Genomic DNA, 14,462 nt, shown 5'->3' with positions numbered 1-14,462 from the left:
CAAATTTCAAAAACACTTGATACATTAGCACCCAGTCGTGATGATACTCAAGAAGGATTGTCATGCGTGTGTGTATGTGTGAGGGTCGGTGCTTGGCTGATGTCTACATGCATTAAGGTTATCTGCTAGCAGGTCTTATTGACTGTCCTCTTTAACTTATCTTTTAAATGTGTTAATGTTATATTCTGTTTAATATTCCTTTATTTGTGGCACATAGGAATAAGTGCTGGTATAGGTGCTGTTGAAAAGGCTGTGCCTTCCCATTGTTCATCAGAGAATAACAACATGTGTTTTTGTGTTCAGGACAATGTTCATAAAGAATAAGTTACCTGTGACATTTATGGTAACTGATAAGTTGCAATACAGAGCTAATGATGAGAGAAATACAAAATAATGAATACCACTTATATTTATGTGAATTGTTAGCGGGGAAAATAAGTAAGGTAAATACTGTTTACAGAGGAAGATATGTTCCAAAATTCATAAAATTCTGGATTTCGGAGAGTGTCAGGTGCCAAGAGTTCCAGATAAAAAAGTTCATGTAACTGTAGTAGATATATTGAGGAGAAAGACACTTAATATATTGTTCTGTCAAAATGCCATTGACTTAATTTAATATCTAAGCAGATGTTTTCAGCAACATTTGAAAAATAAATAAATTAATTAGAAACTGAACATTTTTATTGGTTGAAAAGATATGGCATTTGGAATATATGAACTTTAACAGCGTTTTTCTCCATTTTTTATAATTGGCACACAAGATGTTATACCACTCAATGTTTCAAATATTATGTGCATATCTAGCCTGTCAATGAGTAATTTCTTCATTCTTGTTATTTAAATTGATCCTCTATGCTGGGAGAAAAGTTGTAACCTAAAAACTATCTTGACTGCATCTGCATCACTTACAGTATTAGCATCAGGTTATATTTAATGTATGAATAAGATGCAGTAACTTTATGCAAATATTTTCTTATTTTTTATTTATTTATTTATTTATTTATTTATTTATTTATTTATTTATTTATTTTAATTTAATTAATATATATATATATATATATATATTTTTTTTTTTTTTTTTCTTCAAGGTGTTGAAAGTGTACAATCACTTGAGTCAAGCCCTAACATCTCCCAACGTATTCTTCACACGCATCACCTGTCAAGTTATCAGCTACTTTATTGATACAGGTAATGTCTGAACCAATTTTTTTCACACACACACACACACACACACACACACACAGACCAATTACAGACCAGTGTCACTAACAAGTATTGAAAGCAAGCTTTATGAAATAGTGATTAAAGATAGATGGATGGAATATTTAGAAGATGAAAAGATGATTACAGAAAAGCAATTTGGATTCAGGAAAGGGAGATCCTGTGTCACATATCTACTGAGCTTTTATATGAGAGTAATAGATGGAGTGCAAGAGAGGGACGGATGGGTTGATGCAGTATACCTGGATCTCAAAAAAAGCATTTGATAAAGTTCCCTGCAAAAGTCTTTTGTGGAAGTTAGAGAATGAGGGAGGACTAAAGGGAGCAACATTGAGATGGATGGATGGTTATTAACAAGGGAGAGAAATGAGAACAATAATCAGACACTAATTCGAGTTGGTGCAAGGTGACAAGTGGGGTACCGCAAGCATCTGTGCTTGCACCTACTATGTTTTAATTATATATAAATTATATGATAGAGGATCTAAATTGTTATATAAATGTTTTTGCTGATGATGCAAAAATAATGAAAATAATAAAGGATAATGACTGCAAGGAGTTAAAAAAAGATATTGACAAGATACATGCAAGGAGTCAAAGATGGAAACTAGAATTTAATGCCAGAAAATACCACATGTTGGAAATGGGAAAAAGTAAAGAGACCTTCATAGAATTACAAAATAGGAGGAGAAATAATAAAAAAATTAATGAAGAAAAAGATGTGGGAGTAGTGATCCAGGACACACTGTTATCTGAAAGACACATTAACAAAATATTCAGCTGTACATACAGCTTGTTAACAAACATTAGGGTGGCATTTAACTATTGTTATGTGCAACAAGAAAGTGCAATATAAAATGAAGATGATAGTAAGAATGAATGAGAAAAGAATAATGAAAGGAGAGAGAGAGAGAGAGAGAGAGAGAGAGAGAGAGAGAGAGAGAGAGAGAGAGAGAGAGAGAGAGAGAGAGAGAGGTCGTCGGGAGAGGACGTGTCCGAGGTCGCTCTGGCAGTGTGAGAACCATATATCATATCGAACTTCATTCTATTCACGACACACGGGTGTTTTTCCATATTAAAAACCTGTAAACTTACTGGTGGAAAGAAAAGAAAAGTTACTTAAGTGGAAACAGCGACACACTGAAACGCAACATCGCCAGCATGTGGACGTCGAGTTTACTGTGTTCTACAAGGCCTTGTTGTTTTGCCGGAGGCACCAACATCGTGAAATGTACAGTGAGTGAGTGCAGTGTTAACAGTGCAGTGCAGTGCAGTGACATTACAGTGACAGTGAGAAGTGCAGCAAGGTAGACGCCAACTAGCGTGTTCACGGTAGGGAGCTAGTCGACCTGACCTCACCCTGCTTAGGCTCCGGGGGCTGAAATCTCTTGGGAATTCCACCAAGCTGCACCCACAATCATTAAGGGATTATCCTGCTGACGAAGCTGCCCCACGCACCCCTCTCCCCGACGCGCCCGCCCCGCTACGCCCACTCCGCTACACCCACAGAATGGTGTTGGAGTGCTCTGAGTGCCGCATAGAAAGACCGAAAGGTCTCTGTGGGTACAGACCAAGTTACTGGTGTACAGTCTGTGGCCATAAGGCGTCACCGACGACCGATCAGCAGTGCACCACAGAAGCCTGCCCCAACCTCTGCCACGTCCACTGTCTGGGCGACGCGACAGAGTACAGGTGTGGCGACACAGGTCAGCTCCGCGCCCTGGCGGGGATAACTGATCCTGTCACATTTTTTGTGGAAAACTCACAAGAACCTACAGCGTCCCTTCCCTCCTCCTCCTCTCTTCCCCGTACACCATCAGCGGATCTGGTTGAGGAGCAGCAAGAGGACGGCCTGGATAACCTAACAAAGGAGGAGCTGATACAACAGCTAAGAAAGGTTCGCAGTGAGCTGGCCACGACAAAAGGTCAGCTGACAAACTACAGAGCCATAACTGCAGGTCTTGCCGAGAAAAGGTGTGTGCTAGTGGAGGCCATATCCATAGTGGACACCATCTTGGCCACTCACGCCAGCAAGGACCTGCAGCAGAGGTCAGTGGCTTGTTCAGCCAGACCTCACAAAATTCTGAGTGAGGTTGTATCCACCGTCTCCGCGGACACCCTGGAAAATACGTCTCTGTTCCCCCCACCGACCAACACCCCTCGCTCTTCATCACCTGACCCGGCGCCTGAAGCAGCAGAGGGGCAAGGACAAGGAGGATCACCCCCCAAACGGCCCCTACCCCCTTCCTCACATCACTCCTCGCTCGAATCAGCTGAGGAACGAGGTGAGGCGCTGTCCTTCACTCCTCTCCCATCCTCACATCACCCCGCGCTCGTATCATCGGAGGGAAGAGGTCAAGCGCTGTCAGTCGCTCCTCCCACATCCTTCTCTCAGCCCGGGCAGCCGACGCCACCAACTGGTGGTATTCGTCGAGAGACACAGACGAGTGGCAACAGCTCGACGGAGGACAGACAGACAGGAGGGCACCAATGACCGCTCAAAAGAAAGAAAAGGCCAGCAACGAGACAGAACGCCCTCTCGGAGAGAGAGGCAGCACCACTACCTCGGCAGGGATTGGAGCAACATTACCAGTCCAGGCGTCCTCAGAGCAGCAGTCCACATCACACGCCAGAGCAGCGCCATAAGAAGGTGTGTGAATACTGCCGAGGGCGCTTCCACTCAGCCTTGGACTGCTGTGCGAGGGCTGCCGACGAGAGGCAACAGGAGCTGGTGCAGGCAGTGAAGCAGAGTGGCCAGGAAACGTTACTCGCGCTGAGAAACGTTGCTTGGCAGCTTCAGCAGCCTGCTTCACGCCAGAGGCTGGCCGAGCCCCGACCGGTAACCCCTATAGTGCCGCCAGCTTCCCGATTCCCCTGGCCCCTTGCCTCTCACCCCTATGGCTTCCAGTATGGAGCAGCTCCCCAATACTATCCAGCGATGTCACAAGCCGCCCAATAGTGAACTTAAGATAGTGTCAGCCAACGTGAGAGGCTTCCATACGAACATTGGTGAGCTCACTCACAGTGTTATCATTAAGAATAATGTAGATTTAGTGTTCGTGTGTGAGACCTTTCTCGATTCCAAGGTGCCAGATAATTACGCCCGAGTTAAAGGGCATTCGGCCTGGGTAAGGAAAGACCGCTCTACACAAGGCGGGGGTGTGGCCTTCTGCTATAAAGAGACGGTCAGCGCTCAGGTGGTAGAGCCTCCCACGCCCGTGCCCGGGGAACTTGAGCTCCTGGCATTAAAAATAACGGACAGTAACGGGAAAGGTCTGTTGTGTGTGGGCTGCTATCGGCCTCCATCGCAGGGAACAGTGTTGCTAGACTACCTGTCAGAAAACTTAGACACTTTCATGACGGCCAGTCAGTGTGACAGTGTAGTAGTGATTGGCGACCTGAACCAGCACACGGTGAGAGACGCTTTTAACTCCCTACTGGTTGTGCACGACATGCATAATTATGTCACCTTCCCCACGCACAGGTCTGGGTCATCCCTGGACCCAGTAGTGACGGACCTCCCTCCCCACACAGTACAGTGTTATCCACTCGACTTTGTGGGCACCTCAGACCACGTGGCTGTCCTCACCAGGATACAATTCAGGACACCATGAGAGGAGAGCTTTACCCGCACCCTCTGGAGGTGGGAGGCCGCCGACTGGGATGCCCTCCGTGCCGCCCTGAAGACCACAGACTGGGGAGACGTGCTGCATGGCGACGCTAACCAGCAGGTGAGGCGGCTCACCCAGCTGCTCCACGCCCTGCTGGCCCGCTGGGTGCCGCACTCGGACCACAAAACCAAGGCATCAGACCAGCCCTGGTTTGGCCCTGCGTGTCGCACTGCCTCTGATGCCAAGCACTGAGCCTGGCGTGCTCTTAAGAGACACCCCACTGCCAGGAACAGGTTAAGGCACCGAGAGGCAACAATACACATGAATACCATGCAAACATGGGCAGTGGAGCAGTGGAAAGCTAACCTCAAGAGTAAGCTAAGAGGAGGCCAGGTTGGTTGTAAACAGTGGTGGAGCCTTGTCAAGGACCAGCAGGGTGAGTCGCGGGGCACTTCCATCCCTGCACTCCACCGGGCTGACGGCAGCATTGCCCACACTGCTCGTGACAAAGCGGACCTCCTGGCCAAGCACTTCGCCGAAAAAATGTGCATCCCCGACCCTGAAAGACCATCTCCGCTACTCCCTCAAATCGTGAAAGAAACACTAGAGACAGTGAACACAAATGAAGAGGAAGTGAAAGTGATACTCGCAAACTTGGACGAGAAAAAAGCGGTGGCGCCACAGGACATTAGTCCCCGCGTACTCCGACAGTGTGCTGCGGAGCTGGCGCGCCCACTCGCTTCACTCTTTAACCACTGCCTCAGCAACGCCACATGGCCTGAAATGTGGAAGGGGAGTAGTGTGGTGCCTCTGCACAAGAAAAATGCAAAGACAGAGGCAAAAAACTACAGACCCGTGTCCCTGCTGCCTGTGCTGAGCAAAGTGCTGGAAACTGTTGTGGCCTTGAGAGTCACGCGGCACCTCGAGAGGCACCACCTGCTGAGCAACAGACAGTTTGGGTTCAGGCAGGGGAGGTTGGCGGCAGACCTGCACCTGCTCCTCTCAACGGAGTGGAGTGGGGCCTTGGACCAAGGGAAGACCACGGCTGTCGTGGCTCTTGACATCGAGGGGGCGTTCGACAAAGTGTGGCACGCAGCCCTCACCACAAAGCTCCGTGCTATAGGCGTGGACGGGGCTCTCCTCCAGCTCTGAGAATTACTTGAGAGACAGACATCTCAAAGTAATCATCAATGGGCGGGAATCAAATCCACAGCCCATAAGGGCAGGTGTTCCTCAAGGGAGCTGCCTCGGCCCTTTGCTGTGGAATGTGTATGTCAATGATCTGATGCACCTCGTTCCTACCGCGAAGGCGTTTGCAGATGACATAACACTATCCCACAGCTACGGACTGGAGGAGGAAGCTGCAGCCAACCACGACATCAACGCCACCCTGAGCCGCATTGCAGCCTGGGGAAGGAAGTGGCAAGTAAAGTTTGCCGCTCACAAAACCCAGCAGCTCACTATCAACAGGACAGGTAGAGCCCCGCGCCTCACCTTCAACGGGGAGACACTGACGCCGCGGGATGAGGTGGAGGTGCTGGGGGTCACTTACGACCGTAAGTTGACCTTCAGAACCCACGTGGAGCGACTCGCCAGAGAGGCCTCAGGGAAGCTGGCATCCCTGAGGAGAATCTCCTACCTCCTTGACGCCAAGGGACTGGAGTTACTCTACAAGGCGCAGGTCCGCTCCTCCTTGGAGTACGAGTGCCTGGCCTGGGGCGGCGCGGCAAACAAGCACCTAGCTCTCCTGGACAAGGTGCAGGACCGAGCGGCGAGACTCATCAGGAACAGTGAGCTCGGCCTTCAGCCTGCACTGCACACCCTCCAGCACCGACGAGACATGGCGGGCCTCACCGTCATGTTCAAGGTGCAACAGCAACGGGTGCCACACCTACAGGCTCTCCGGCAGCCTGCCCGACAGGCCGAAGTCACCACCAGAGCTGTCACACGTGCCCCTGGGGAGCTGCACCAGCCCAGGTGCAGAACATGGCACCATCAAAGACAGTTTCTGAACACATACATTGGCTGGTGGAACGAGTTTGTTACAGTGCAGCCAAATGTTGAGGGCTGGACCAGGCAGCAGTTCAAGACTGCAGTGAATGTGTGGTTGCAACAGACAAACAGAGAGAGGCTTTCAGATAGAAGGCATTAACAGTGACTTCTTTAGCCTAAATTGTTGTATGAAATATGTAAAGCATATGTACAACAACTCTGTAAACACATATCATGTAGATTTGTATAAATAAAAAAAAGAGAGAGAGAGAGAGAGAGAGAGAGAGAGAGAGAGAGAGAGAGAGAGAGAGAGAGAGAGAGAGATGCTTCCTGATCATGTATGTATGTATGTACTCAGCCTAAAACTCCTAAGAGGTTTGTCCGCGCAATCACTCATGTTCTCCAAGTAAATTTCCTTACTTCCCTTGTTCATTCAATCTGAATTTCATTCAGTATTTAGTAGAAGAGTTGCCCTTAACAGTGAAGTAATTAGTGTTCATCTAGCTCCCCTATTTTAATCAATAGAGTTTTTGGAAGTAAAGTGTTTTATTGAAGTAAAGACTATGCTGGGAGTAGTGTGGGGGGTGTCCATATGTATGTGTGTTGTCCCCCCCCCTCCTCCAGTAGCAGAATGGGAGAGTGTTGGGTGTGCTTTCCCAGACAGTCACTACCCAGCACTTAGAGTAGATGTACTGAGACATACTCTAATATTTGATGGAGACTAAGACTGGATAACAGTTAGTTGGGTCAGTTGCCTTAAGAGGATAAGTGATTCATTACCAGCCGTATGCCCCAGTTTACTTATATAAACTAGGAGCCTCCATGGTAGTCTGCCAGTAAGGGTAGTTGTGTATACCACGCACTCTACCCAGGGAAGTGATTCCTCAGCTGCGTGTGTGCGTGGGCCAAGTTTTGTGCACAGGGAGCGGTGAATGACCCTCCTGTGGGCTCTTGGGCACTCGTTTGTAGTAGTTTCTTGTGCCTCTCATTAGTGAACTTGTATCTTAAATGCTGTCTCTGGCTGAGGCATTTCAGCCAGAGGACCTAAGTAATTAGCTGCATAGTGAACTTTACTCCCTTCTCAGGTCCTGACAAGGCCTGCCATCCAGCAGGCATTAAATGACGCTACTTGTCTTGAGGCTATAACACTGTTGGACAGCATGAGAACTGTTATGGAGGGCAGATGCCCAATGAGGTATTATACCTTGACCATATACATGTTACTGTGTGTTGTAACTGTTTTTTCTAGACATGGTTGTTTATTCTTTCACAGCTGTGGGTGTTAAGTGCTGTTAGAGTATTTCCCCTGTCTGTAGGTTAGTAAAACAGATCAACAACCACAAATTAGTGTGACCTGGCATTACGACTGTTGGAAAAAGGGTGTAAGAGTCACAAGGGACCCTGTACACCCATATTTGAGCCCTGCATTGAGTCCACATAGGTGGTGGTTCAGGGAAGCTAGTCCAGGTGTGGCAGCTTTGTGAAGGGGCTGGGGATTGTGTTTGTAATTCTGTTTAGGTAAATGGTGAAGAAAATTATAACAAGCACAATATGACTTGAATTGGAATGCGCAGCAGTAGTTTTGGCTCCACATAGAAAAAAAGATGTGTGGAAACTGGAAAGAAGACAGATGATAGCAACAAAGATGGTACCAGAATTGAAAGACTTAAGCTATGAAGAAAGACTTGGAGATGGGATTTTCAACACTACAAGAGAAAAGAGAAAGAGGAGACCTGATAACAATGTACAAATTAGTAAACGACATAGAAAAAATAGACAGAAATTACTTGGTACCGCAGATAGAGGGGGGAGAGAGATGGACGAAGGGGCTTGGGAAGAAAATAAAGAAGATGGATGTTTGAACAACATCAAGAAATACAGCTTCCTGTATTGAACTATTGAAATCTGGAATAATTTAAAGGAAGAGGTGGTTGTGGCAAACAGTGTACACATATTTAAACAGAAACTGGATAAATATGGTTATGAAGACAGGAAAAAAATGAGCTTTGGCTCATGCCCTGTACTATACTACTAGGTAAATACACACCCCACAAGAAGAATCATGTAAAAAAACTAGAAAGGATACAAAGGATGGCAACAAAGGTAGTTCCAGAACTGGAAGAATTAACGTGAAGACAGGTTAAAGGAAATTAATCTGCCAACATTGGAACAAACAAGAGAAAGGGAAGATTTAATACTGATATATGAATTATGGAATGGAGTGGAAGAAATTGATAATGATAAACTATTGCTAAAAAAAGTAGAAAATACCAGATACACACAAGGCCACAGCAGAAAACTAAGAAAAGGAAGATGCCTGAATAACAAAGAAACAGTTTCCCACAAAAATATAGAGGTATAGCACAAACCAAGTGAGAATGTAGTATTGGTATCGAGTGTGCACTTTAAGGAAAGACTGGACAAGTGTAGATATGGAGACAGGACCACACAAGCATATCTTAGGCCCTGTAAACTACAACTATAGTAAATACATGCGCACGCACGCACTGGGCAGCTGTTTGGACACCTGTGCTAGAGCTCCTGAAGACACACACTACTGGCTCTGGACAAAACAACGAGACCTAGTAATGTATATACAGTGGTGGGGGGGCTACAGAGTGTCCTATCTCCAAACTTAATACATAAAGGAGTATTTTGAGATTAAAAGAAATGGAAGGAAAGGAAGATCTAGGTGGCACCACCAGTCGTGATGTGTTTGTAAACAAACTGAGTGAGGAGGTGAGGCAGAAGGCGCATTTTATTGAAAAACCTGTGGGGTTGAGACAATTGGTGGAAGCAAGTAGAGAAAGGGATTTTTCAGGATTCAGAGAAGAGAAAGGAAATATGAGGAGGAAAATCAGCGTAGAGAAAGAAATAAGGTGCATGAGGGAACTGATCTCTGGCATTCTGGAAAAGTGGGACAAGATTATTATGGAAAAAAGGGAATTGAGAAAGAAGTATAGTGAATGTGAGAGTGCTTTAAAGATAAACAATGAGATGAAAGAGGCAATGGAGGAGCTAGAAAGAGAAAATAGGATACTTAAGATTAAGTGTAATGGATATGAAGTAACTCTCCAGGGGCTACAAGAAAAGATGGAGGATAGTACAGGAAAAGTGGAAGGGGTGGTATGTGAAGCCAAACTGGAGGAACTGAGAAATGCCTGGAAGAAAGAACATGAGGATGAAAAAGTTAGCTTCACAGAGGTGATTAAAAAACAAATGCAGGAAAAGACCAAGGACACAGTAATTCAGGTAAATAAAGAAAAGGTTTTGGAGAGAGACGCAGTGGGTAAGAAGAAATGCATGGTCTTTTTCGGACTGCAAGAGAAGATAAACCCAGTAAAGAGAGAGAGAGAGAGAGAGAGAAGAGGAGTTGGTAAGGAAAATTATTACAATGGTCCAAGATGGGAAACAGGGGCTGGAACAAGAAGTGGAAGAAGCATAAAGAATTTGGAAAATATAGTGAGGGAGGTAAAAGACCATTAAAAGTGAGAATGAGATCCCAAGTTGCAGTAGAAGAGATCCTAGTGAGAACCAGGAAGCTGGCTGAAAGTTCAGAATACAAGAATATTTGGGTAAAATAGAGATATGAACTTGGAAGAAAGGGAAGAAGAGAGGGATCTGAGAAATGAAGCTAAGGGAAAAAACGAGAGAAGAACAGAGACCAAGAAGAGGAAATTTTATCGGAGGGTACTAGGTATGAGACTAAGGAAATGGTATATTCGGGAAAGGGAACAAGAAATGAAAGAACCACAGCAACAGACAGAGAAATTACAAGTGATGGGGAGGGGTAGTACATTAAGAGCAATGTATACAAATATAGACGGGTTACTTTCAGGTGTACTGGAAGTGAGAGATTACCTAAAGGAAAATAGACCAGATATGTTGTGCCTAACCAAGACAGAGTTAAAAGAGGAAGTCCACTTAAACTTTAAGGAAGAGTGATATAATTATTGGAGGAGAGATAGAAAGGGAAAAGGAGAAGTACTGATAATGGTTCAAGATGATAGATATGTGGAAGAAGTGCAATATGGAGATGGCATGGTGGAGGTCATAGGTATAACAATCAGGACCAGAAGGAGAGAAAGGAGGAGGATCATATTAACATATGTGTCACTGAAGACTAATACATGGAAGCTGGAGAAACAAGGGAAAGCAAAAGGAAGTGTTGAAGTGCCTAGACAACATGATAAGGAAGGACAGTAAAATACTACTAGTAGGAGACTTTAACTGCAAAAATGTAAGCTGGGAGGAGATGGAAGTTAATGGAAATGCTGGACTGTGGAGTGAAGAAATGCTACTGTTAGCCATGGTGAATACAGTGGACGAATGGGTGGAGGAATTTACAAGATACAGAGGGGAGGAGGAACCATCTATGCTAGACCTGGTATTCGCAAAAAAAACGGAGCCCTGACCAACCATTAAATATTTAAGCCCAATGGGAAAAAGTTACCATGTAGTGTTATAAGTGGTACTGCAAGATTCTACCATGTAAGGAAGATTATAAAAATGGGAGACTAAATCACGCAAAGACAAATTTAACAGAATTAAGAAAATTCTTTGGGAGTATTGATTGGAAGAGACTTAAGGAAGGCAAGACAGTGCAAGAGAAATATGAAACATTCCTGAAGAAGTACAATGAGGTTGCTCAGATGTATATAAAGTAAGGAGGAGCAAAGATATTTACTATAATGCCAGATGTGCAGAAGCTAAGAAGAGAAAGGATATAGCTTGGAAGAAACAAAGAAATTAAAATAATAGAGAGTAGTATAAGGAGGCAAGGAATGAGTATGTTAGAATAAGACAAGAGGAGGAGAAACAATTTGAAAAGGATGTGGTAAAGAAATGTAAAGAACAGCCCAAGCTTTTTTATAGATATATCAGTGGAAAGATGACAAACAGAGAGACCATTGACAAGATAGTAAAGGGAGAAAGGATATATCAAACAGTGGAAGAGATGAATGAAATTATGAGAGTTTCAGGTCTTTGTTCACTGTGGAAGCGAATTTTACAGAACCAAACAAGGAAGTGTGGTAGGGAGGGTTATGGGAAGTCTTGGTGCAAAAACATGAAATTGGCAGATTGTTAGAGAAATCAGATGTCAGGAAAGCAATGGGGCCTGATGGAGTGTCAGGTTGGACATTAAAGAAATGTAGAGAACAAGTGGTGGAGTCAGTTTGGGATGTGATTAACAGCTCACTGATAGAGGGAAGAGTACCAAGGGAGTGGAAGAGAGCAAATATAGTGCCAATACACAAAGGAGGAAAAAGGACTGAGTCACTAGATTATAGACCAGTGTCACTAACTAGTGTTGTGGGCAAGATCTGTGAAATAGTGATCAAGGAAAAGTGGGTGAAATATTTGGAAGAGAACAAAGTAATAACAAATAGCCAATTTGGTTCCAGAAAAGGATGGTCATGTGTGACAAATTTACAAAGGTTCTATGCAAGAGTAATAGATGAAGTACAAAACAGAGATGGGTGGGTAGATGCAGTGTACTTGGACATCAAAAAAGCTTTTGATAAAGTTCCACATAAAAGACTTTTGTGGAAGATGGAACATATAGGAGGACTAAGAGGGATAATGCTAAAATGGATGAGACTACTTAAAGGATAGAAAAATGAGAACTGTTATCAGGGACACCTGTTCAAGTTGGAATAATATAACAAGTGGAGTACCACAAGGGTCATTGTTAGCACCCATTATGTTCCAAATATACATCAGTTATATGCAGGAGGGTTTGACCAGTTATATTAATCTGTGTGCTGATGCAAAATTGTTAAGAGTGATAAAGAGCCATGTTGATTGTAAGGAGTTGCAAAGAGATATCGATAAGATTTATGGGTGGAACAAGAAGTGGAAACTGGAATTCAATGCTAAGAAATGCCATGTGATGGAATTGAGAAAAAGTAAAAGAAGACCTGCATGGGACTATAAAATGGGGGAGGAAGTAATAATGAAGAGCAAGGAGGAGAAAGACCTTTGAGTGGTTTTGCAAGATAATCTGATCCCAGAACAGCATGTAAGTGAAATAGTTGGCTCGATGTACAGGACGTTAACAAATATTAGGGTGGCATTTCATTACGTGGATTAGACTGATGAAAAATTTATAGCCACTATGCTACATTCCAAGCTGGAATATGCAGCAGTGGTGTATTCTCCACATACGAAGAAAGATATAAAGAAGTTGGAAAGAATTCATAGGGCAGCTATAAGGATGGTACTGGAGCTGAAAGACCTAATATACAAAGAGAGGTTGAAGAAAATGGGACTGCCAACTTTGCAAATTTGAAGAGAAAGAGGAGATTTAATAATGATGTATAAAATAGTTAACTGCACTGAGAAGATAGATGAGCAGGACCTGGTGTTGCTGAAATAAGATGAAGCTGGATGGATGAGAGGACATTCAAAGAAGATCAAGAAGAGTCATTGTTTGAGGGACATCAAGAAGTGTACAGTTTTCCACATAGAACTGTGGATATCTGTAATTTTCTAAATGAAGAGGTTGTTATAGCACCTAATGTGCAGAAATTTAAGGAAATGCTGGATAAATATATGAATATAGATATGGAGACAGGACACTATGAGCCTTGCTCGAACCCCGTATCATACGTCTAGGTAAATACACACACACAGTGAGTTGGTTTTATCTAGGACAGTATAGAGTATTTTATGTATTGCTGGTAACTATTTTTTCATTATCAGGAAGCTTTGGCACCTGCTATTCTGTAGCTGTGCATTCAAACCTTTCACGTCAGAATTAAGTCTGTTTCACTGTCAGACATCACCCCTGTATGGATGGGGTGGAGGGTGGGATTTGAGTGAGTCAATAGGTCTTCTTGCTGACAGCCACAGGCTAGACTGATTCTGGCTTCACATGGCTGAAGAGGGGCCCTGGGCTGCCCATCATGCATATGCTAGGTAGTTTTAAATGTTTGGATTATTCCTTCACTGTCACTCATTAGTGACCTTTAACCTTAAAAAGGCTGGAAGAGTAGTTGTGAATGCTTGAGTGACTAATGTTCAATGTATTCTTTAAAGGTTATGAGAATAAAATGCTACAGAATATTGCAGCATGTTTGGAAGTGAGAAAACTCAAGTGATGTAGATGACCAAAAGGTGCCAGGATGTCATGTATATACAAGAGCTAGCATAGACTAGAGCCATCACCTCCATCTTGAGGGGCTGCAAGGAAACAAGTATCAGGATAGACTTGCCCTGACTTCCTTTGATTTGATATGTGTTATTTCTGGACTACACAACTAAGCTGCTAGTATTCCAATTATTACAGATATGCATTGAGTTATAATGACTGCAGGTGTTTTGTTTTATCATTTAAACTATTTCTAAAATGCTTGTAGTGTGTGATCATAAGGACAATTTACTTTCTAGTGTGCATACTGCAGTAGCACTGATTTGCTCTATATTCTCTTGTGAGGTGGTTTAAATTGTATTAGTGTATGGAATTGATTCTCAATCCTATTGCATCATGCATGGCTGTCAACAGGCAAGCTTCAAGACAGTTTCAAAGTGTTGGGTCAGGTGCGTCGGCTGCGAGCCAAGAGCTGTTCCATATTGACAGCTCTCATTCCCACTAATAGGGTGAGTGAAAAAAAATTGTTTCACACACCTGTGGCT

General features: G+C 44.0%; 1 protein-coding gene across 2 annotated transcripts in view; it reads left to right on the top strand.

Moving 5' to 3' along the window:
• The window catches only part of LOC135111501 (uncharacterized), a 60,806-nt gene that overhangs the window by 33,707 nt on the left and 12,637 nt on the right, over nucleotides 1-14,462 (top strand). For both annotated transcript variants that reach the window (XM_064024836.1, XM_064024835.1), the window contains exons 8-9: nucleotides 1,089-1,188; nucleotides 14,332-14,426. In XM_064024836.1, the coding sequence (XP_063880906.1) occupies nucleotides 1,089-1,188; nucleotides 14,332-14,426 (195 nt within the window). The remainder of the gene's footprint in view (nucleotides 1-1,088; nucleotides 1,189-14,331; nucleotides 14,427-14,462) is intronic.

This window comes from Scylla paramamosain, chromosome 22, assembly GCF_035594125.1.
Source record: "Scylla paramamosain isolate STU-SP2022 chromosome 22, ASM3559412v1, whole genome shotgun sequence".
NCBI classification, from domain to species: Eukaryota; Metazoa; Arthropoda; class Malacostraca; order Decapoda; family Portunidae; genus Scylla; species Scylla paramamosain.
This window is presented reverse-complemented; position numbering and strand designations above follow the sequence as displayed.